Below are 22,513 nucleotides of genomic sequence, written 5' to 3' on the forward strand. Positions count from 1 at the left end.
GCAAGTTTCAAGTATCAGTGTGGGCTACCATTAAGATGGATCATTTTATTGTTAACCTGACTTAGTAGTAAAATAGGACCTGTGCGCAAATAGAGCAAATTAGTGGTAAAACGGTAAATATGCCCCTTAGTTTAGAGGCAGCTTGCCTGGATCTCTGATTGATGAAATATAGGAAACGGCTGAGTTACGAAGAGGCAGCAGAATTTTGTTAAGCAAAGATCTCTACTTGCCTAGATAATTGTATTTTGTTAACTGTGGTGGTTCTGTGTGTTTGTTTCCATGTATTTATCTTTGGGCAGCTGGTCCTTCCTGGATCTTGAAACCAATAAAGCTTACAATGACAGTCTCCAGGCCTATGCAGCAGGAATGGCTGAAGCTGCTGTCACTGAAAAGGTAAAGAATGACTTTCTGTATTATACGTGACGGGGAGGAAAAGGAGGGCAGGAATTTGAGGAGGATGTCTGATTCTTTTTTTTTCTCTAGTCTGGGGCCCTTCCCCCGTCCCCCCCCCCAAAAAAAAAAATCGTTCTCTGTGGCGCATAGCAGGAGGACGGTGCTGCTTTCCTGAAGTTACCTCCTGTCTATTGACTCTGAAGTTTGACTGCTTTGTTGGGACGGCGTCTGGGCGTGGGCTGGTGTGACATGGTGCACGTGTGTGTGATGTCACTGCGTTGGCATGCGCGGATGCCGTCCCGACGTCGCTCATTGCCAGAGGCTTTTCAAAAACCGGGTTTTTTTGAAAAGCCGTCCTGTCCCCCCAGACGTGTCCTCGGAAAGGAGAACGTGTCTGAGGAAATCCAGACGTCTGGTAACCCTGCGTGTAAGTATTGGACAGACTGGACGCACCAGTTGGGTTTTTATCTGCCGTCATTTATTCTGGTACTATGAGGAGATGGAAGAGGCTGTTGATAGCATCCTAGCCACAGGCTGTGTACCAGAAGGTGTCATTGCCTGGGGCCCCTCCTCAAAGGACAGCCCTGGGCCACAATTTCCCTGCCTTTGTCGAGGCAGAATTTGAGTTGTCCGACCTAGACGGTTTTCTTTCAAGCCGGAGCAGCGCTGGGCAACATCTTGTCAAAGTTTTAGTTGCCCAGACGTTCTGTTTTTGTTTTTTGGGGTTCCCCCCCCCCCCCCAGGCTTATCTGGGACCTGCTTGCAAAGAACAAGCAATGGGCTTTTGGCAAGTAGGAAATGGATTTGACCCTCTTCATCTCTTTCCAGCTTATCTATATGCATTGGATGAACACCATGGTGGGCTACTGTGGACCCTACCAGTACCAGACCCAGTACTGCGAGAGGCTGAAAAACTACATACAGACCAACCTGGCATGGATGCAGAAGCAGATGGAGACGGGAGAAGATCCAGAGTACTGGCACCAGGTGGGTTTCAGAACAGCACTGCTTGGGAACTAGATGTGGGACCAACCCCATTAAAGCTTGGTATGAGTTATTCACCCAAATTGAGCTGTTCCCTCCCAGTTAAAATTGGTGTTCCTCCTTCTAAAAGGGCTTCGGATCAGCTGCCCTCTGTGTTAAAATGAAAAGCACGTCTGGTTCTCCAAACCCGTTCTGTGAGCTGCACTGCCTCTCTGGGCTGGAGCGGACCGGGATGGGAAGGTGCTTCTGCTGTGTGTGCTCTGCAGTGCTCCTCCTTCGGGGCAAATGTTGAACAGAGAAGGGGAAGTTTGAGGAAAATGCTGATGAGGCAAGAGACTAGTTGAAGTCATCAATGAATCTTGTGACTTAACCACAAACTACTAAGAAGAATCTTTTCTGCAGCTTAAACCTTTATGGTGAACTTTGATACCTTTGGAGACAAAAACTGCTTTCAGAGTATACCATGGCCTAATTCAGTTGTGTTCCAAGGGGAGTGGAGGCAGGTCCACACTGGGTGCAGCCAATAAGGGGGTGTTCCCAGGGCCAGCGTCTTTTCCTTCAGGAATCCTTAGCCTCAGCCGCAGCCTTCACAACTCACAGCTCTGCTGGCGTTGGGCCTTCCTCTTTGCCAGATCCTGCCTTCATGGAAGTAGGTGGGACCGGCAGAGAGGAAGGCCTGGCAACGGCCAGAGTAGCGAGTTGTGAAGTCTGCTACTGCTGACGATAGAAGGCAGGTTTTTGGTAGTATTTGTGTTTGTGTGTGAGGGGAGAGAGAGAGAGAGAAGGAAGACCAAGGAAGGGTGAAGAGAGAGATGCCAGATCATAAGAAAGGATTGGAGATGCCAAACCATGGAGGGAGAGATGGAGGGAGGGAAGGGAAGGAGACAGATGCCAGCCCATGAGGTGGTGTGGGGTAAAAAGAGGAGAAGGAGATGTCAGTGCATGGGGGACGGGGTGGAGATGGTGAGGGGGTGCAGCTGAAATCATTTCATAAAGGAGAGAAGGGGCACAGGCTAGATGGAAGAGAGAGAGAGATAGACAGTTAATGGAAGGGGCATAGAAAGCGGGAAGGTGCCCTGTGGAAGGGAAAGAGGGCACAGCATGAGTGAAAAGAAGAGTGTTGAGAAGATGAGGGAAGGACAAACCAGAGATGACAAAAGGTAGAAAAACATTTTTTTTTGTTACTATAGAATAAAGTAGTATTGTAGCTGTATTGATAAATGTTTATAAATCTTTTTATTGGATTAATTTTAATACCTTTTTTTTTTTACTAACATTTGGAGACCAAAATCCCCTTCCTCAGGTCAGGACATGATATTGTAACAGCAGTATACTGTAGTGACCTGAGAAAGAAGGATTTGGCCTCTTCATGCTAATTGAAAAATGGATGAGTCCAATAAAATGGCATTTTCTTTTCTATCTTTCTATCTGTTTGCTAATTTGTAAAGTGGTGATTGTTTGTCATTTTTTCAAATTTACATCTGCTATCTTTTATACTTTGCACAGTATTGGGGACTTGTGTCACTGTCCTTGTGGTGTTGCATTTGTTTGAAATTCTTTATTCATTTTGAAATCCAATAAATAGTGCAACAGGTTAGCAAGCAAATAATATAATAGACACCACTCCAAACAATCAAATGATATGTAAGTGCTTAACACCCGCCCCATCTGGATATTCACAGCATTCTTTTCATGAATCAAAGGGAAATAATAATAATACTTAATATGAATCAATGGCACCATATATAATAAAACCTAATAATTAATTCTTACAAAAATTTGTTAACGGACCCCAAATCTCCTTAAATTTACTATGATGTCCCAATTGTAACAAATTCATATGTTCGAATTTATATATTTGGCATAAGGTTTCCCACCACAAACTGTAATTTACGTTTCCAAGATTTCCAATTTTTCATAATAAGTTGCATAGCAACTCCTGTCATAATGACGAGAAGTAATTTGTTCTGATTTGCCTTGATCGGACTCGAGCAATAATGATGTTCCAAACAACATTATATCATATGACAATGATAATGGAACTTCCCAAGATCGTATTTATTTGGCCCCAAATAGATTTCCAAAATTTAAGTGTCAAGGGACAGTTGCATTGTGTGCAGGGTCTGGCTTCTTGGCAGTTCAGTTTAACTTTTTTTGTCTACATATTTCTAATTTTAGTTTCTGATATCTTATTCCATACTAGGTGAGGATGTTGGCATTGACTGTGCAGGATCGATCTGTATTAATCTGGTTTGTTTAGTTTTACAGTGAGTGTATTGATGTTCTAGTGCTCACTGCAGTTTTTAAAATGCTGCCTTTTCCTAGGTGCACCCTTGTTGTGAGACTTGTGGATTATTATTAAAAATATATATGTTTACTAGTCTTTAAGCCCATTACATTAACGGGTGCTAGAATATATGTCTGTTTGTCTTTTTTTCTGTGTTTCTACCTGCCCCTGTCTTTTTTTCTGTCCTTTGTCTATCTGTCGCTCTCCCTGCCCCTATCCCACTTCCCTGTGCAGCAGCATTTCCTTCCCCCCCCCCCCCAACTTTCCTGTGCAGCAACAGCAGCGGTATTTTGCTTTCCCTCCATATCCCTGTGCAGCAGCAGCATCATTTCCCCCTACCCCCTTTTCCCTTCCCGCGGTTGGACCAGCTCCCTGCCGCCCCCACCCCTTTCCTTGCCGTGATATAGCATGCAGGATTAGTTTTAGTCTCTGGCCTCCCTGTTCTCCACTTCGATCGTAGGAAAAACGGCCCTAACGACTGAAGTTTATTTTTAAGTTTAAATGTGCCATGGCGGCCCCTCTCACGATCGCCGCCTGCATCGGAAGCCTTCTCCGACACAGTTGCTGCACATGAGAGGAGCCGCCGCAGCGGTTATTAACTTAAAAGTAAACTTCGGCCAGTAGGGCCATTTTGGTGATGGAAGGCTGCGAAAACCACCGGGGCCACCATTGCTGTTGCTGCCGCCGAGATAAGGGGAATTGGGGGAGCGGTACCGCTTACAAAGGCCGAGAAGAGTCCGTTGGAGGAAGGCGGGCCTCAGTGGAGAGAAGACGGCGAGGCCAGCGGCAGCACTGCGCAGTGCTTTGCGGGCGGGTGAGCAGACAAGAGGGAGGAGGGTGAGAAAAAGATGCTGGCAGGTATGCCTGTGCCCCCCCCTCTGAATCAGCGGCAGCAGTGAGGCGGCTCTGGCGGTGAGTGACGGCGAGGGGGGAGTTGCTCTGTTTTCTGGCCTGCCTCCGTGTTTGAAAATCGAATTCGGAGGCAGGAATCGCAAAACTCTTAAGTGCGCTTGCGCGCTTAGAGTTTTATTATATAGGATAGAAGCGGGGATGACAAATATGCTAGATACATCATTGGTCTAATTTCTTTAATTCAGAGTTTATTTTTTAAATTGCTACAATTATTTTTAGTAGAGCTGGAAAGCACCGCTGATGCCTGCAAATTTTTAGCCCTTTTGGACTCTGTGATACAGTCCCTGGGAGCCTTGAGAGACGACAGATGTGGAAAATAGATTACTCCTATCTTTCTGTTTAAATTGAGGTGGCTTTTAGTTTCGTCAGGTAGAATTTGTTTTTGGAGGTTTAGTTTCTGTAACTTCTCTCTTTCAGGTACACCTGACTCTGCTGCAGCTGAAAGGACTAGAGGACAGCTACAACGGACAGGTGGCCTTCCCCACAGAGACCTTCTCCCTCAGTCCTTTTGGCTTCCTGTAAGTTCTCCCTTACTCTGCTTCCTCTGGGATTGGGATTGGGATTTGGAGCAGCTGAATAACTTACAAAACTCGAGCAATTGGGTCTCCGGATCAGAGCAGACTTTTTTTTTTTTAAATTTAAATATTTTCCAAATGAAATCCAAACAATAAAGGAAATATAATTGTTTAACATAGCCTATATTAAAGAGATAGAAAACTTTTATATAAGTAAACCAGTAGGATTTTATTGAATTATAAGAATCTAATCTCACACGCCACCCAATATCTCATAGAAATCCATAGGAACCAGAAACTGTTCCAGTTGTGAAGGGTCAAAGAAAACATGACGATTTCTCCGCCAAGTCAAAAAGCACTTGAACGGAAATCTTAAATTAAAAAAAAAAAAGTTACCTCCTACACGCTAAAATGTGAACATCATTCAAGAAACAATTTTCTCATTTGAGTGGCAAATGTTGCATCGGTTGAAACCACAGAACAAATACTCCTTTTTAAGAAAGTAATCTTATTTGTCTCGTCGGAGAAAGCGACCAGAAGAGTAGTCCTTGAGGAAATATTATCTGAGAAAAGTTTATCTCACTGAATGGGAACTCCATGTACAGCTATACGATGGGAGGGAGGGTACTCGGGGAAGGCAGCCAAGAAAAAGATCTGGGGGTATTGGTGGATAACACAATGAAGACGGCGGCGCCATGTGCAGCGGCCTCAAAAAAAGCGAGCAGAATGTTGGGCATTATCAAAAAAGGTATCGCTACCAGAACGAAGGAAGCTATCCTGCCACTGTATCAAGCAATGGTGCGCCCACATCTGGAGTACTGCGTCCAATACTGGTCGCCATACCTCAAGAAGGACATGGCAATACTTGAGAGGGTCCAGAGGAGAGCAACAAGGATGATAAAGGGTATGGAGAACCTTTCATATGCCGAACGGTTAGACAGGCTGGGGCTCTTTACCCTGGAAAAGCGGAGACTGAGAGGGGACATGATAGAGACTAAGGTGGAGAGGGACAGATTCTTTAGACTAGCAGGGACAACTAAAACAAGAGGTCATTCAGAAAAACTGAGAGGAGACAGATTCATAACGAATGCAAGGAAGTTCTTCTTCACTCAGAGGGTGGTGGACACCTGGAACGCGCTTCCCAGAGAGGTGATAAGACAGAGTACAATTCTGGGGTTCAAAAAGGGACTGGATGACTTCCTGGAAGCGAAGGGGATAACAGGGTACAGATAGAGGTTTACCTTACAGGACTTTGAGCGAATAGGGTATGGACATTTTAGGTTAGGTAGGGAAAACTTTCAGGTCATGGACCTGGAGGGCCGCCACGGGAGCGGACTGCCGGGCACGATGGACCCCTGGTCTGACCCGGCAGAGGCAATGCTTATGTTCTTATGTTAAATAGCATTTCATTCAAATTCTCCTTGCAAGATTTCTACAAAATATAATGACAAATAATTATATGTTTCTATTGCCAGCATTAGAGATAGATAATACCTTCTTGAAATATTTAAACAACAACATTTCTGAAGAAAGCAGTCTCAAAAATCAAGTTTCTGGCTTTCTGCAAAATTTCAAGCCTCTCCATCCAAAAGTTCATACAGAAGACTACTACTGCTTATCACTTGTCTAGCATTGAAAGGCGTAAGCAACGCTGTGCATTTTGACGTTTATAGACGGTCCCTGCTCGGAAGAGCTTACAATCTAACTTGGACAGACAGACATGACATAGAGGGTTGGGGATGCAGAACCCAAGGTGAGAGGAGTTAGGAGTTGAAAGCACTCTCGAAGAGGTGGACTGACATTTATAGATGGCCCCTGCTCAGAAGAGCTTACAATCTAACTTGGACAGACAGACATGACACAGAGGGTAGGGGATGCAGAATCCAGGGCGAGAGGAGTTAGGAGTTGAAAGCACTCTAAGAGGTGGGCTGACATTTATAGACGGTCCCTGCTCAGAAGAGCTTACAATCTAACTTGGACAGACAGACATGACATAGAGGGTTGGGGATGCAGAACCCAAGGTGAGAGGAGTTAGGAGTCGAAAGCACTCTCAAAGAGGTGGGCTTTTAACTGCCAGAAACTGAGCCTGCCATAGGGATTCGGGCAGCTTGTTCTAAGCATACAACGCAACAAGGTAGAAGGGGCTGAGTCTGGAGTTGGCCGTTGAAGAGAAGGGCACAGATAGACTGTCTATAATTGCTGACGACCCAACATCTCACAAAACAAAAACTTCAGGTTCCATCACTTGTAAATGCGTACCTAATTGTACATAATGTGTATCCAACTTTTTCCAGTTTAGCGGTATAATTTCTTAGTGTACCTTTGTTAATCATAGAGTCAGTTCTGGAAATCGCTGACCCAAATGTCTTTCAAAGTTATATCGGATTCAGGATTCAAATCCTTAACAAACGAGTCCATATGGGGGAAACAATGCTGACTTTGGAAGAGGAACTAGACTCTTCTCTCCAGAAAAGGGTACTGTAGCGTCTTAACTCCCACCACCTTTTTAGAAACAAATGGAGCAAAATTCAAGGGGGAAGTGGGTTGAGGGGGAAAGGCTGTTCTGGAGGATCTTATGGAAGCTTGCATCTGGGATGAGCCGCAGCTGACCCATGTCTGTCCACGGGACTATGGGAATGAGCAAATTCAGACACTCAAAGGTAAAGTAAAAATCTTTAATCTCCAAACACAGGAGTTGCAGAGGTAAACAAACTTTTAGGACTTGTCCACTGTTCTTCTCTTACTCTTTTTGGGGAACCCAAGGGGCTGGCATGCCCCTTTGGACATGCCCTGTATCCACATATCACAGGAATGCCAACATTTAAGGTGTTGGCACTTCAGTTAATACCCACAAGATCTTTGAAGTGGGTAAGAGCTACAAGGTCCAATAGGACCTCTCTCCCTGTCGCCAGCTCATCTCGAAGGTCTCTCTCCTCCAGCATTTTGTTTCAGAATTAAGTGACTGGCTTCTGCCAAGGAGAAGGAGGGACAGGAAAAACAATTATCACTGTATAATTCAACAGAATTTTATTTTTTTTGTATTAATTTATTCTACAGAGACATTGAACTTACTAGAACTTATTTGGTCTTATATATGTAGTGTGCTGTAGAATTAATTTTGTGGAAGGAGTGATTTCCTTTTCACTGTTATGACATGCATTGTAGAGGGACTTTGCAGGGCTATTGAGTGTTCTGTTAGTAGCAGAATATGACTTTTCCTTTCAGTTCGTGTTTGTTTCTTCCTCTTGTTCGTCAGCTTGTTCCAGCTCGGAGGCGACTTAGAAGATCTAGAATCTGCCTTAAACAAAAGTGATTCGCGTCATATCCTGGGCTCTGGCTCTTGCTCCGCCCTTATCAAGCTGTTGCCAGGCAACCAGGATCTTCTAGTATCCCACGATACCTGGAACACGTACCAGTCCATGCTCCGCATAATCAAAAAGTACAACCTGCCGTTCCTGAGCCAGGCTAAAGGTGGGTAGTACAACGGCGAGGGACTTTGCCAGCACCTGAATAGAGCATCACTCAGGACAGAGGGTGCCAGCTTGGTGGCTCTGTTGAGTGGTATATCCAGAGTTGGGCAATAATATATTACTGGTAATATGTTACTTTTACAAGTAATACATTATTTTTCACAGTATGCAAGTCTGGAGGCCGCACCTTCAGAAAGATATAAAAAAGATGGAGTCGGTCCAGAGGAAGGCTACCAAAATGGTGCGTGGTCTTCGTCATAAAATGTATGGGGACAGACCAAAAGATCTCAATAGGCAAGAGAAGGGAGATATGGTAGACGTTTAAATACCTACGTGGTGTAAATGCACATGAGTCTCATTTGAAAGGAAGCTCTGGAATGAGAGAGCATAGGACAGGGGTCTCAAAGTCCCTCCTTGAGGGTCAAATCCAGTTAGGTTTTCAGGATTTCCCCAATGAATATGCATGACATCTATGTGCATGCACTGCTTTCAATGCATATTCATTGGGGAAATCCTGAAAACCCGACTGGATTGCGGCCCTCAAGGAGAGACTTTGGGATTGCGGCCCTCAAGGAGGGACTTTGAGATTCCTGGCATAGGATGAAGTTAAGAGGCGATAGGCTCAGGAGTCGTCTAAGGAAATATTTTTTTACAGAAAGGGTGGTAGATGCGTTGAATAGCCTTCTGGTAGAGGTGGTGGAGACAGAGACTGTGTTTGAATTCAAGAAAGCCTGGGATAGGCACGTGGGATCTCTCGGAGAGAGAGGAGGAGATAGTGGATGCTCTGGATGGGCCATTTGGCCTTTATCTGCCATCATATTCCTATGTAACCTACCTAGACTAGTAACTGTAACATGAGTTCAAAGAAGCATGGGATGAACACAGAGGATCTAGAATCAGAAAATAATATTTAAAAATTGAACTAAGGCCAGTACTGGGCAGACTTGCACGGTCTGTGTCTGTGTATGGCCGTTTGGTGGAGGATGGGCAGGGGAGGGCTTCAATGGCTGGGAGGGTGTAGATGGGCTGGAGTAGGTCTTAACGGAGATTTCGGCAGTAGGAACCCAAGCACAGTACCGGGTAGAGCTTTGGATTCTTGCCCAGAAATAGCTAAGAAGAAAAAATTTAAAAAATTTAAATTGAATCAGGTTGGGCAGACTGGATGGATCTTTATCTGCCGTCATCTACTATATTCCTTCCTAATGAAATTAGTGACTGTTTCTATTACTTTTGGAAGGTAACTTACTCAATTGTGATTACCCATACTTTTAAAAGTAATATACAGTACTCCCCCCCGAAATTTGTGGTGTTTCCGTTCCAGGAACCCCCGCAAATTAGGAGAGGGCAGCAGGAGCGCCGGCAGGTGAAGAAAATCACTCGCCCTCTGCTCCAACCGCCTCGTCCTGAAGTAAAGTAGGGCTATACCATTCGGGAGCTGCCTTGACACGCACCTCCTGATTGGTGTAGGCTGACTTTACTACAGGAAGTGGCGGTCGGAGCAGACCGCGAGTGAGTGAGTCTGCGATTCGCAAACCGCGAATTCGCGGTGAAACAATGTATTAGTAGTGATATGTTGCCAGTAATATATTCCTGCTGCAATTACTTTTTCTTGCTTTTTCCTTGAATTTATTTCCTTTCATTTGACAATTGGCATTCTTTACTCTCATATTTAAATTTATTGTATATTGTTCACTCTTTGCTATCTCAGGAAAGACAGTATATTCGGTTATAATAAATTATAAGTTATAATAAGTAACTCGGTAATACACTTCTCCCTCTGTATTCGTGGGGGATAGGGGCAGAGCCAGACCGCAAAATGTAAAAAACCGCAAATAAACTTTTCGTCCTGCTCTGACCCACCCCCCGCCTTCCCCCCGGCCTTACCTGGTGGTATAGCGGGCTTTCAGGCCAGGAGCGAACTTCCTACGCTCCTGCCCCGTGCAGATTGTCAATAGGAAATGACTGCCGTGAGTTTCCCGTAGTCTCTCGAGACTACGACGGGAGCTCAGGGCAGCCATTTCCTATTGGCGATCTACACAGGGCAGGAGCGTAGGAAGATCGCTCCTGTCCCGAAAGCCCGCTAGACCACCAGATAAGGAGTAATCTATAGCGCTACTAGACATTTTAAGTCCTGTAGGGAGGCGGGAAGGCCCTAAACTGCTTTCTCCCCCCCCCCCCAAAAAAAAAAAAAAATCACAGATAATCGAAACCGCGAATAGGGAGGGGGAATTGTATATAACTTGCACAATTCAGGATATATCAAATTTTAATAACTTACAATTAAATTTTTGCTGACAGCGAGCAGGTTTGTTCCAGCTGAGCCTTCCTTCCGACATCTCTTCCTTGTCCCGTGAACAGAAAGGAATAAGGAAAAAGGCTGGCGCAAGCAGTGCGTAGGGCAGCCCGCTAGCTGCTGGGGAGGATGTGAAGCGGTACAAGAGGGTGTTGACAATGTTGGGGGCAGCAGGAAAGAGTGGGTAGGGGGTACGGCGATGTTGAGGTGGTGGGGAACAGCACGTGGGGTGGGGGACATACAGGACAGCAATGCCAGGTGCCAGCTTCACTTGCTATACCACTGGGGGGGGGGGGTGGATATGAAATAAAGAAACAAAAACCCAGGATAGTTGTGCATGATGAATAATGTTGGACCCCAGGCCTTGTTAAGAACATAAAAATAGCTTTCCTGGGTCAGACCCCTGGTCTATCAAGCCCAGTAGCCCGTTCTCACGGTGGCCAATCCAGGTTACTAGTACCTGGCCAAACCCCAAAGAGTAGCAACATTCCATATAGAATCCCAAAGAATAGCAAGATTCCGGAATCCCAGAGAGTAACTAGATTCTAGAATCCCAAAGAGTAGCAACATTCCATATAGAATCCCAAAGAATAGCAAAATTCCGGAATCCCAGAGAGTAACTAGATTCTAGAATCCCAAAGAGTAGCAACATTCCATATAGAGTCCCAAAGAATAGCAAGATTCTGAAATCCCAGAGAGTAACTAGATTCTAGAATCCCAAAGAGTAGCAACATTCCATATAGAGTCCCAAAGAATAGCAAGATTCCGGAATCCCAGAGAGTAACTAGATTCTAGAATCCCAAAGAGTAGCAACATTCCATGCTACCGATCCAGGGCAAGCAGTGGCTTCCCCATGTCTTTCTCAATACCAGACTATAGACTTTTCCTCCAAGAACTTGTCCAAACCTTTCGTAAAACCAGTTACGCTATCCACTCTTACTACAACCTCTGGCAACACGTTCCAGAGCTTAACTATTCTCCGAGTGAAAAAAATGTCATCCGATTGGTTTTAAAGTAGTTCCCTATAACTTCAAGTGTCTCCTAGGCTTTGTCATTTTTGTAATTCGTGAGCTTATGTGGAGTAAAAGCCAAGAAGTCCAGTGCCATGGAATAATGTAGGAGAGAAGGGATGAGAGCTGGAATATTTCTGGGGTGATGTGCTGGAAATTCAGGAAGAGGGTGAGGTAAGGGAAGAGAGGGGTGAAAACTGGTATAATGAGCAGGATAGGGAGCTGGGGATGAGAACTGGTAAAAGAAGCAGGGTGCACTGTGGCTTCGATTCCTGAGAGGATACATTGTTGTACATGAAAGAATGAACAGTAGGGGGAGGTGTCGTTTCATCTCTGTGTTCTACCGACATTCATGAACTGGTAAATTCTGTATAGTCCACCTAAAGTAGTGGTCTCAAAACTCGCGGCCCGTGAGCCACATGCGGCCTGCCAGGAACTATTTTGCGGCCTGCAGTCTTGGCTTCCCCCCTGGCCTCCCGCTCTTACCTTCAGATAATTACCGCAGCCTGCAGAGAGGTTTGCCGGTGCTATAGCCGCGATCCTGCCCCTGACGTCAGAGGAGGGGCAGGACTGTGGCACAGGGAACGTGCTGCGGAGACTGATGGCAGCCTGCAAGGAACGCTACAGCACCGGCGATCCTCTCTGCAGGCTGCGGTAATCAGCTGAAACTCAGACCGGGAGGCCAGGGGGGAAGCTGGAGGATGCTGCAAAGAAGGGGGAAACATGCAGGCCTTTGGGGGGGGACGATTTATAAGCTATAAAGAGTTTTACCTCATGCAAAACTGTCATTTCTTTAATAAGACATGGACTATTTTTTCTGAGGCCATCCAAGTACAGTGGTACCTCGGTTTGCGAGTGTTTTGCAAGATGAGCAAAACATTCGCAAAATCGGCGCCTCGGAAACTGAGCATGCTTCGATTTGTGAGCGCCCCCTACCCCGCGAACCGGCACCCCCTCTGCCGCCATCGGTCACCCCAACCCACCCGAACCCTCTTCTTACTTTGCTGTAGCCTCCGCATTGGCACCGGCACCAGCATGACCTGTGCGTGGTGCCGGTGCCTGAAGATCTGTTTCCTGTGCTGGGCCTTGAGCATGTGCGCATGCTCAAGGCCTGAGAGTTCAAGTCGAACGTGAACTCTCACGTCGAACGTGAACTCTCAAGGCCCAGCACAGGAAGCAGATCTTCAGGCACCGGCACCACGCACAGGACATGCTGGTGCCGGTGCCGCTGCGGAGGCTACAGCAAAGTAAGAAGAGGGTTCGGATGAGTTGGGGGGACCTCAGGTCGCGGCGGGGGGGTGCCCGATAGCGGCGGGGGAGGTGCGGATTGCGGGGGGGGGGGAGGGTGCTGGTTCGTGGGAGGGGCCTTTGGGGGGGAGCAATGCTGATTCTCGTGGGGGGGGGGGAGCAGCGCTGCTGGCCTCGGGGGAGAGAGGGAGGGGGGTGGGAACCTATCAAAGCGGAGTTTCCATTATTTCCTATGGGGAAACTCGCTTTGATAAACGAGCATTTTGGATTACGAGCATGCTCCTGGAACGGATTATGCTCATAATCCAAGGTACCACTGTACCTACAAATCCAAAATGTGGCCCTGCAAGGGGTGTGAGTTTGAGACCACTGGTAGACACCTATGTTGATGTGTCTAACTTACTTGATTTATAGTCTTAATCAGTGCCGATAATTGGCATCTTACACCTCACAATTGACGTTAACTGAAAGGCGTCTAACTTGGTGTGATTCTCAGGCACCTTGTCCAAAGTGGGTGTGGTTATGAGGCAGATTGTGGGTGTGTTTTTGAGTTAAGTGCCTCTTTAGGAGAAGAAACCCCTGGCATAAACACGATGCACCTAACTTTAAGATGCCTAGTGATGCCTAAAACCTTGCTTAGCGCCGCGTAAGCAACGTTATTTAGTGCACCTAACTTTTTTTTTTTTAATTTATACAATCGCACTTAGGGCAGACGATCTATGTAGAATCGGGCCTAAAGCTTCCATGACTAGTGGAATGCCCTCCACAGGACATCTGCTGTTGGGGGATGTGAAGAAGCTACCAATTAGTGGATTTGAAACAAACAGGAGAAATATTTTTCACCCAATATGTAATTGATCTCTGGAATTTGTTGCCAGAGAATGTGGTGAAAGCAGTTAACTTAGCAGGGTTTAAAAAAGATGAATACACAACATGGTGATATTTCTGAACATGTGATGGTGATGGCTCAAGAAAGGAACCAGAACTTTGTTTTATTTGGGTGTAAATAATTTTTCTGTTTCAACAGATAAGCTAAGCTGTGACTGATTCCTTGGCCTGTACTGTACTGTGTACACTCATTGCACTATGGGAATAAGAACAAAATTGTCCTTATGGGTTATTGTAACTGGTCCAGTAGCCCTGCTGGTAGAGCTCTTTAGACTTATCTGCCACAACCACAAGACCCCTGAAAGGGGTGAGAACTTTATAAAAAAAGAAGTCCATAAGCCTTTACTACGATCCTAAAAGAGAAAACAAACTGGAGAATGTGGCGAAATCAGTTAGCTTAGCGGGGTTTAAAAAAGGCTTGGATAATTTCCTAAAAGAGACGTCCATAGGCCATTATTGAGATGGCTTAGAGAAATCTACTGCTTATTCCTAGGATAAACAGCATAAAATCTGTTTTACTGCTTGGGTTCTAGCTAGGTATTTTGGGACCTGGGTTGGCCACTGTTGGAAACAAGATACCGGGGTTGATGGACCTTCAGTCTGTCCCAGCATAGCAATTCTTATGTTCTTATGTGAGCCAAATGTAGGACAGTTAAGCCATTGTGACATCACTGGTGAGGTTGGCTCTTAGGCATTGGTGGAATGAGGCATTATGACATCACAATCTCAGCTCTGGAATATTGCTATTCTTTGGGTTGCTGTCAGGTACTTGGGACCTGGGTTGGCCATTGTTGGAAGTGGGATACTGGTCTTGATGGACCTTCAGTCTGTCCCAGTATGGCTCTTATGTTCTTTTGTTCTTATGGAAACTTGTGTTAAAAAAAAAAAAAATCAAAATAACTGCCTAGCTGGTCCATTTTGTAATTTTTAATAAGCTTCTGGACTTTGTATATTTTTTTTAAACCTCTGCCCTGGACTGTACATCAGAGTAGCTGAGTTCCTGTACCCCTGAGCAAAAATTGGGAGGGCAGTCTTCTCGGAGACTAATGCTGCCACTGCCAGTGCTGCTGTTCTTCCAGCAGGGGTCACTGTGGTGACAGCAGCTCATGCACTTCACCCCACTCCATTCACTGGGGATCTGCCAGCATTTGCCATAAGTGTCTGTTGTCTAGCAGCCATGACGTTCTGGGTGATGATCCTGTCTTTGTTTTCTCAGGAGGCTCTCGGATCCCAGGCAGCGTCCAAGCCTTCTCCTCGTACCCAGGCACCATCTTCTCCGGAGATGACTTCTATATCTTGAGCAGCGGGCTGGTGAGTACTTTTGCTGGAAAGTTTTTGGTTTTTTTTTTCTCTCGTTTCGTTTACTCTTCTCGTGGTTACTCAGATTCAAAGTAAATACTGCAAAGACACATATGAAATAGAGGCCCCCAGAATATGAGATTCCTGCGTAGTCGAAACCATACTGATTACCATGTTTAAAAAAAAAAACAGATTTTATTCACCTCCACTGCTCTCTAGTAGGGAAGGATGCACAGAAGGTTCACAGTACCAGTCCTTTAACTGCCCCCTTCTTCCCCCCCTCCATGTCATATGTCCTGATTGAACGAAGCACACATCAGGGGAAGGGCAAGGGAGGTATCTTCCATCTTTGCTCTGCTGGGCTGCTACTAATCTGCCTTAATACTGTGCCCTGAGGAGGGGGGTGGACGGAGAGGAATCTGGGAGAGAACTGGAACTTAGGGGTCCTTTAACTAAGGCGCTCTTAAAAGTCTGGCGCACCTTTAGTAAAAGGACTCCTTAGTGAAGTAGGGGAGGGGAGAGAAAAATACAAGGACATGAGAGAGAGAGGAACCCAGGGGTGGAGGAGGGGGAAGAAACCCGTATAACGCATGAGGAGAAATGGTGGAGGGGGGGGAAGAGAGGGAGGAAAGAATCTGGTGAAAAACAGAATTTGGGGAGGGGAGAGTGGCCATGACTTACCAGATCATCTGCATTTCCTTTCTTAAAACCTAGATCTGCCCCTTTGTCACGTATCAAATTCGGTGTCAGGTCAAAAGCGCGCCGGGACAAAGGCGCGCCCAGACAATTGAGCGCAGCGCGGAGGTGCGCGCCGCTCAAAATTACTGTTTTTAGGGCTCTGACGGGGGGGGGAAACCCTCCACATTTTACTGAAAACTTAACTTTTTCCCTGTTTCTAGGGAAAAAGTTAAGTTTACAGTAAAATGTGGAGGGTTACAACCCCCCAAACCCCCCATAATGCTGGCGCGATGTCTATTAAGTAAAGTGGGGGGGGGATTCCCCCCGTCGGAGCCCCTAAAAACTAATTTTCTTCAGCACGCTCCTCCGTCTTGCGCTCAGTTGTCGGCGCGCGCCTTTGTCTTTTGCGCCGTTGTGTATGAACCATCAAATTCAATCGGATTTCTCCGTCTACGCAAGTCCAGCGTGAAGGGCATGACAACGGCGCCTCCTGCCCTTGGTTAAGGAGGATGGCGAGCAGAAAAACTGTAAAGACTGGCTAGTTCTGTAGAAGTTGAATATGCGGGGTGAGGTCGTACCTGGGCCCCTCAAAGTGCTAACGGGAGGCTTGAACCCAGGTCTCGCCACTTAGACGTGTGCTATTAGCTCGGTGGCTTCACTTGTTCCTGACTTTTCACTTCTTCCACGAGGAGGAGGCCAAGAGTTGCCATTTCTGTGGAGGCACCAGAGCAGAGCTGGCCATCTCGGTCCCCCTTCCCCCCCCCCAACTCAGATTGGGAACTAGCATGTGGGTGGTTGAAATTTGTATGTCCTACCTGACATGCCTAGCTGGCATATGACATCACATTAACTCTTTGTTTATCCAGGTCCCTTGCTATCGGCGCTGGTCCAAGTCTTCCTGGTCAATTTTTAACTCTCTCTTCTCCCTTCAGGTGACGCTCGAGACCACCAATGGGAACAATAACCCCGCCCTCTGGAAGTATGTGCAGCCAGAGGGCAGCGTCTTCGAATGGCTGCGCAATGTGGTAGCCAATCGGCTGGCAAAGGGCGGAGCCGAGTGGGCCTCCATTTTTAAGAAGTTTAACAGTGGGACGTAAGTGAGCATTGGTGACTGGTGTGTACTGGAGATCTCGGTTAAAACGAGAGTGAATTCCCCCGAGTGCCTGTGAAGTGGCTCTTGTGTATTTAGGGCCTTGATGGGTGCGTATGGAAAACCTCTTGGAGTCGGGTTCCTCAAGAACATAATAACTGTTGGCAGATAAAGACCTTATGGCCTATCCCAGGGGTAGGCAATTCCAGTCCTCGAGAGCCGGAGCCAGGTCAGGTTTTCAGGATCTACGCAATAAATATGCATGAGATAGATTTGCATCTCAAGGAGGCAGTGCATGCAAATCCATCTCGTACATATTCATTGTGGCGATCCTGAAAACCTGACCTGGCTCCGGCTCTCGAGGACCGGAATTGCCTATCCAGTCTGCCCGTTACTTGTCTCGAGCTTTCTTGACTTCAGATATTGTTTTGACTGTTAAAGTATTTCCTCAAGTTACGTCCAAGTCTATCCCCTTTCACCTACGTCCTCCTCCACCCCCACCCCCATTTAGAGTTTCCTTTCAAATGAAAGAGACTCGACTCGTGCGCTTTTATGTCTCATAGGTATTTAAACGTCTCTATTGTATCTCCCCTCTCCCACCTTTCCTCCAAAGAATACAGATTGAGATCTTTAAGTCTGTCCCCATACGCCTTATGATGAAGACCACGCACCATTTTAATAGCCTTCCTCTGGACCGACTCCATCCTTTTTATATTTTTTTGAAAGTTCAGGCTCCAGAATTGTACACAATATCATAAGCGAGGTCTTGTCAAGAGTTTTATACAGGGATATCAGTACCTCCTTTTTCCTACTGGCCATTCCTACTGGCAGGTCGCCCCCCCCCCCCTTGCCCACGCCACTAGTGTCTATAAACTGTGCAGATAAGCAACTAGCCATAGTCGAGTCGGCAAACGCACTGCTTGTGAAAATGCGCAGCTTCTAACACTATGCAATGCTATCCTATATAGTACGAGGGTCATTTCATAAATAATGCACACTTAAAAAAAAAAAAAAAATTTATGTTTTATTTGGGGTTTTTTTTTCAAGTATTTCTTTACAATCCTTCAATATAGTCTCCCTGCTTTGTAATGACCAAGTCCCAACTTCCGGGAAGCTTCATTATTCCATCCAAGACACTGTTTTAGTTCAGTTGCCGAATGGCTCGGGTACCGGCGGAAGAAAGCTCTTCCAGAGATGGCAAAACGATGTCCACGCCTAGGTGGTTTCAACTTTGGAAAAAGGTCGAAGTCTGGTGGACTCCGTGTCTGGACTGTAGGGAGCATGAGGTAACACCTCCCAGCCGTATTATCGTAGTTTTTCAGTGATGACATTCCCTATGTGCGGGTGAGCGTTGTCATGAAGAATGAGTGACCCAGTCAAGAGCAATTGAGGTCAGTTTTTTTGCGCAAAAATTCACGATAATACACTGCTGTGACACTTCTTCCACATGGAACTTTGACTGTGATGATGATGCCTTCATGATCATAAGCAAAAATCATTATTTTTTGACTTTTGATTGAGCTCGTCAATTTTTTTGGCCATGGGGAAGATCGAGCTCTCCACTCGTCATTGAAAAACTGGGCAAATACGGCTGGGAGGCGTTACCTCATGCTCCCTACAGTCCAGACACGAGTCTACAAGACTTCGACCTTTTTCCAAAGTTGAAACAACCTATACGTGGACATCGTTTTGCATCTCTGGAACAGCTTTCTACCGTCATTACTCGAGCCATTCGGCAACTGAACAAAAACGGTGTCTTGGATGGAATAATGAAGCTTCCCGGAAGTTGGGACTCGATCATTGCAAAGCAGGGAGACTATATTGAAGGATTGTAAAGAAATACTTGAAAAAAAAAAAAAATAAAACATGTAAATTAAAAAAATAAAAATAAAAAAATAGTGTGCCTATAGGCCCTGAGCTAAGTACTGTACTACAACACTGATTGGTCAGTTGGTGCTGGAGTGCCCGAGTCACCCTCCTCTCTGTGCTGTGGATGAATCCTTGTTGGAAGTGTCTGACTCCCTCCCCCCCTCCCCTTTTTCATGTGTCTTCACAGGTACAATAATCAGTGGATGATCGTGGATTACAATTATTTCCATCCTGGTGTTCGCGTTCAGCAGAACCTCCTCACGGTGCTGGAGCAGATTCCGTAAGCCATAAAGAAGGGAGATAACATGAGCAGGCTGAGCCACGGAAGTGGCCCTAAAAGCAGGTGGCAGACGTTTCAGGTCACTGTGGGGACTTGACTCACACAGCACTACGTGGATTGAAGGGTTTCTCCCATTTTTACGCCTCTGGGAACGTGCTGATTCCTCATTGGTCTTTGCCTGGTGCTGACAGGGAGTGGTTGGTGGTGCCCAAGGGGGAGGGAGAGCAATCCTTTTATAGCAGTGGTTCCCAACCCTGTCCTGGAGGAACCACCAGCCAGTCGGGTTTTCAGGACAGCCCTAATGAATATGCATGGAGCAGATTTGCACGCCCGTCACCTCCATTATATGAAGATCTCTCATGCATATTCATTAGGGCTATCCTGAAAACCCGACTGGCTGGTGGTTCCTCCAGGACAGGGTTGGGAACCACTGCTTTATAGCACTAGGGTCTGTCAATGATGCTGCTTATTGCTGTTTGTTTATTTAGATTTCTATCCCGTTCTCCCGGGAGCTCAGAACGGGCTACAATTGACATTCACAATAAAATTATAGGACCAAGTTTATAGGCGGTCGTAGAAAGACAGGAGGGGAGATGTAGGGGAAGGGGGGGGAGCAAAGAGGGAGGGGAAGGGGGGGAGAGCAGGGGGGCGGGAGTAGGAAGGGGGAGCAAGGAGAAGGCGGTCCGAGGGGGCTGTTCACTTGAAGAGAGTCTTCAGTGTTTTCCAGAAGGTCATCAGCGAGTCTGGGCAGGCAAATACGGGGGACGAAGTGGTTGTTCTCTGCGCTGCTAGCGGTGGTGGCAGATGCTCTTGTGGGTAGCGGTATCTTACTAGGAAGTGGCTGGTAGCACCAGTTGCTGCCAACAGGTGGTGGTGGTAGGCAGTGGCGTAGTGAGGGGGAAAGGCGCCAGGGGCGTTGGTGCCCTCCTCACCCCTATCTCTGCCTCTTCCCTTCCCCTATACTCTTTAACGTTCATGGCGCGAGAAGCAACCCCAACCTGCCGCTCGTGCTGGCGTTGGCTCTTCCTCCGACGTGACTTCCTAGGTGCGAGTTTGGGAAGTGACGTCGGTGGAAGAGCCAACGCTGGCGTGAGCAGAAGGTTGGGGCTGCTGCTCGTGCCTCGAACGTCAACGAGGTACGAGAGAAGGGGCGCACACGTGCGGTAGTGGGACGTGGGCAGGGAAGGAGCAGAGAGGTGGGGTGCTAAACGCCCAGGGCGGACCGTCCTCCCCCTTGTGCCTTGTGCTATCGGGGGTGGGGGGGGCAGTGGTTAGTTGATGATGCCTCGTGCGGTGCTGGTTGATGGGGGGGGATAGTGGTGAGCAGTCTCTCAGGGTACTAGGGTGTGGCTGGGGGAGGGCCTTGGCAGGAGCCAAACGGGAGGTGCTGGTGCCTCATGGAGGGTATTTGCCCTTGTTTGGGATTCAAATCGTACCATTTTGATGCCAGCCCTCCCTTACCAGCTCGGCGGTTTCTCGTGGCGCTGTATTCCTTTTTACAAGCAGTCACGTAATGCCTTTCGTCTCTCTTACTTGGGTGTCTGCTCTTGCCTTTTCCAGGGGTCTGGTGGTTGTGGCGGACAAATCCGAAGAGCTCTTCCAGCAGGGCTACTGGGCCAGTTACAACATCCCGTAAGGACCATTTTGTTCATAACAGTTCTTATTCCCATGATGCGACAAGTGTATACAGTACAGGCCCAAATAATCCGTCACAGCTTATCTGTCTTAACAGAAAAATCCTTTACTTTTACAGCCAAATAAAACAAAGCTCTGGTTCCCTATTCTTTTTTTCTCAGCTACTTTGAGGACATCTTTACCGCCAGTGGGATGACGGATCTGGTGAAGCAGTATGGAGACTGGTTCACCCATGACAAGAGCCCTCGCGCCCAGATCTTCCGCCGCAACCAGACGCTGGTTCGAGACATGGAGAGTATGGTGCGCCTCATGAGGTGAGGAGATAGGGAGGGGGGGAAGGTCGAGAGGCGAAGAAATGGAAGGGGGAGTCCCAGCTTGTGAGGCTAAAAAGGAGTTGAGCCATTTTTTTTTTTTTTTTGTCTTAGTTCAATCAATTCTATTATCTCGTCTTGATTACTGTAACGCTATCTACCTCGGCATTACAAAAATTTGGCTTCATAAATTACAATTAATTCAGAATACTGCTGCGAAGCTGATCTTTGGAAAACGTAAATTTGACCATGTGACCCCTTTGCTTCAGAGTCTTCATTGGCTCCCGGTTTATTTTAGAATTCTTTTAAAATTCTACATGGTATCTTTAATCCTCTTATTCCTTTATTTTGGAACGTTTACCGATTCTCCTTTGCGAGAGGTAGCCAACAATTTAAACTCTCCCTTCCTTCTAAGAAAGGGATGAAAGGAGTCAAGATCTTCAGTCAATCTTTGGTTTTTAAATTCTCCCAACTCTAGAATGATCTCCTCTTTTTTTTTTTTTTTTTTTTTTTTTTAAGGAGTTCGTTTGTTTCAATTTTTCCGTAAATCTTTAAAAACTACTCTATTTGCCAAACATTTTGAAAATTTTTTTTTAATTCTTTATTCATTTTTAAACTTTCATCAAGTGTACAAAAATTCATAATAAACACAATTAATCTGAGCACTTGAACATCTTATTATTATAACTTATAAATACAAATGTAACCCCTCCACCCTCCCTCAAAGCCCATAAATCATTATAAGATCCTATACTTGAAACCCTCCCCCCACCCAATACTAAATGGTGTATAATTAATAGAAAAATGGCATTTAATCATGACAAAAAGATGTTAATGGCTCCCATATTTTAATAAAATTGTTATAATTTCTATTCTGTACCGCTAACGATCTTTCCATTCTATATATGTGACATACTGAATTCCACCAAAAATTAAAATTAAGCCTCCTATAATCTTTCCAATTATTAGTAATATGTTGGATGGCAACTCCAGTCAAAATCATTAAAAGTTTATTATTACACGATGATATCTGACTCTTTTTTTCTCATAGACATTCCAAATATCACAGTATCATAAGATAACGCTACATGGTTTTCCAATAAACATTTTGAAAATTAATTCTTTTGAAATTTTGCTATTATCCCCTATTTATCATTTGTAAATCGTTCCCTGTTTATTTAATTGCTGTAAACTGAGTCGAGCCTTCTCAGAATGATGACTTGGTATACAAAGTTAAGCTTCAGTTTAGTTTTAGTTTTGGAAAAATGTTCAAGTTTGTACTGGGACAAAGATGGTGGAGTCTGCGCCCAGTTTTTCAGTTGACACCTCACACAGACTGTTTTAGTTCTGA

General features: G+C 45.9%; 1 protein-coding gene across 1 annotated transcript in view; it reads left to right on the plus strand.

Annotated features, from left to right (window-relative positions):
- Nucleotides 1–22,513, plus strand: part of PLBD2 (phospholipase B domain containing 2) — a 47,181-nt gene that overhangs the window by 12,359 nt on the left and 12,309 nt on the right. Inside the window, exons 2-10 of the mRNA XM_033957460.1 lie at nt 300–393; nt 1,222–1,380; nt 4,994–5,094; nt 8,348–8,562; nt 15,217–15,311; nt 16,910–17,070; nt 19,124–19,216; nt 20,777–20,848; nt 21,013–21,165. Of these exons, the coding sequence (XP_033813351.1) occupies nt 300–393; nt 1,222–1,380; nt 4,994–5,094; nt 8,348–8,562; nt 15,217–15,311; nt 16,910–17,070; nt 19,124–19,216; nt 20,777–20,848; nt 21,013–21,165 (1,143 nt within the window). The remainder of the gene's footprint in view (nt 1–299; nt 394–1,221; nt 1,381–4,993; nt 5,095–8,347; nt 8,563–15,216; nt 15,312–16,909; nt 17,071–19,123; nt 19,217–20,776; nt 20,849–21,012; nt 21,166–22,513) is intronic.

This window comes from Geotrypetes seraphini, chromosome 8 (assembly GCF_902459505.1).
Source record: "Geotrypetes seraphini chromosome 8, aGeoSer1.1, whole genome shotgun sequence".
In the NCBI taxonomy this organism is placed as follows: Eukaryota; Metazoa; Chordata; class Amphibia; order Gymnophiona; family Dermophiidae; genus Geotrypetes; species Geotrypetes seraphini.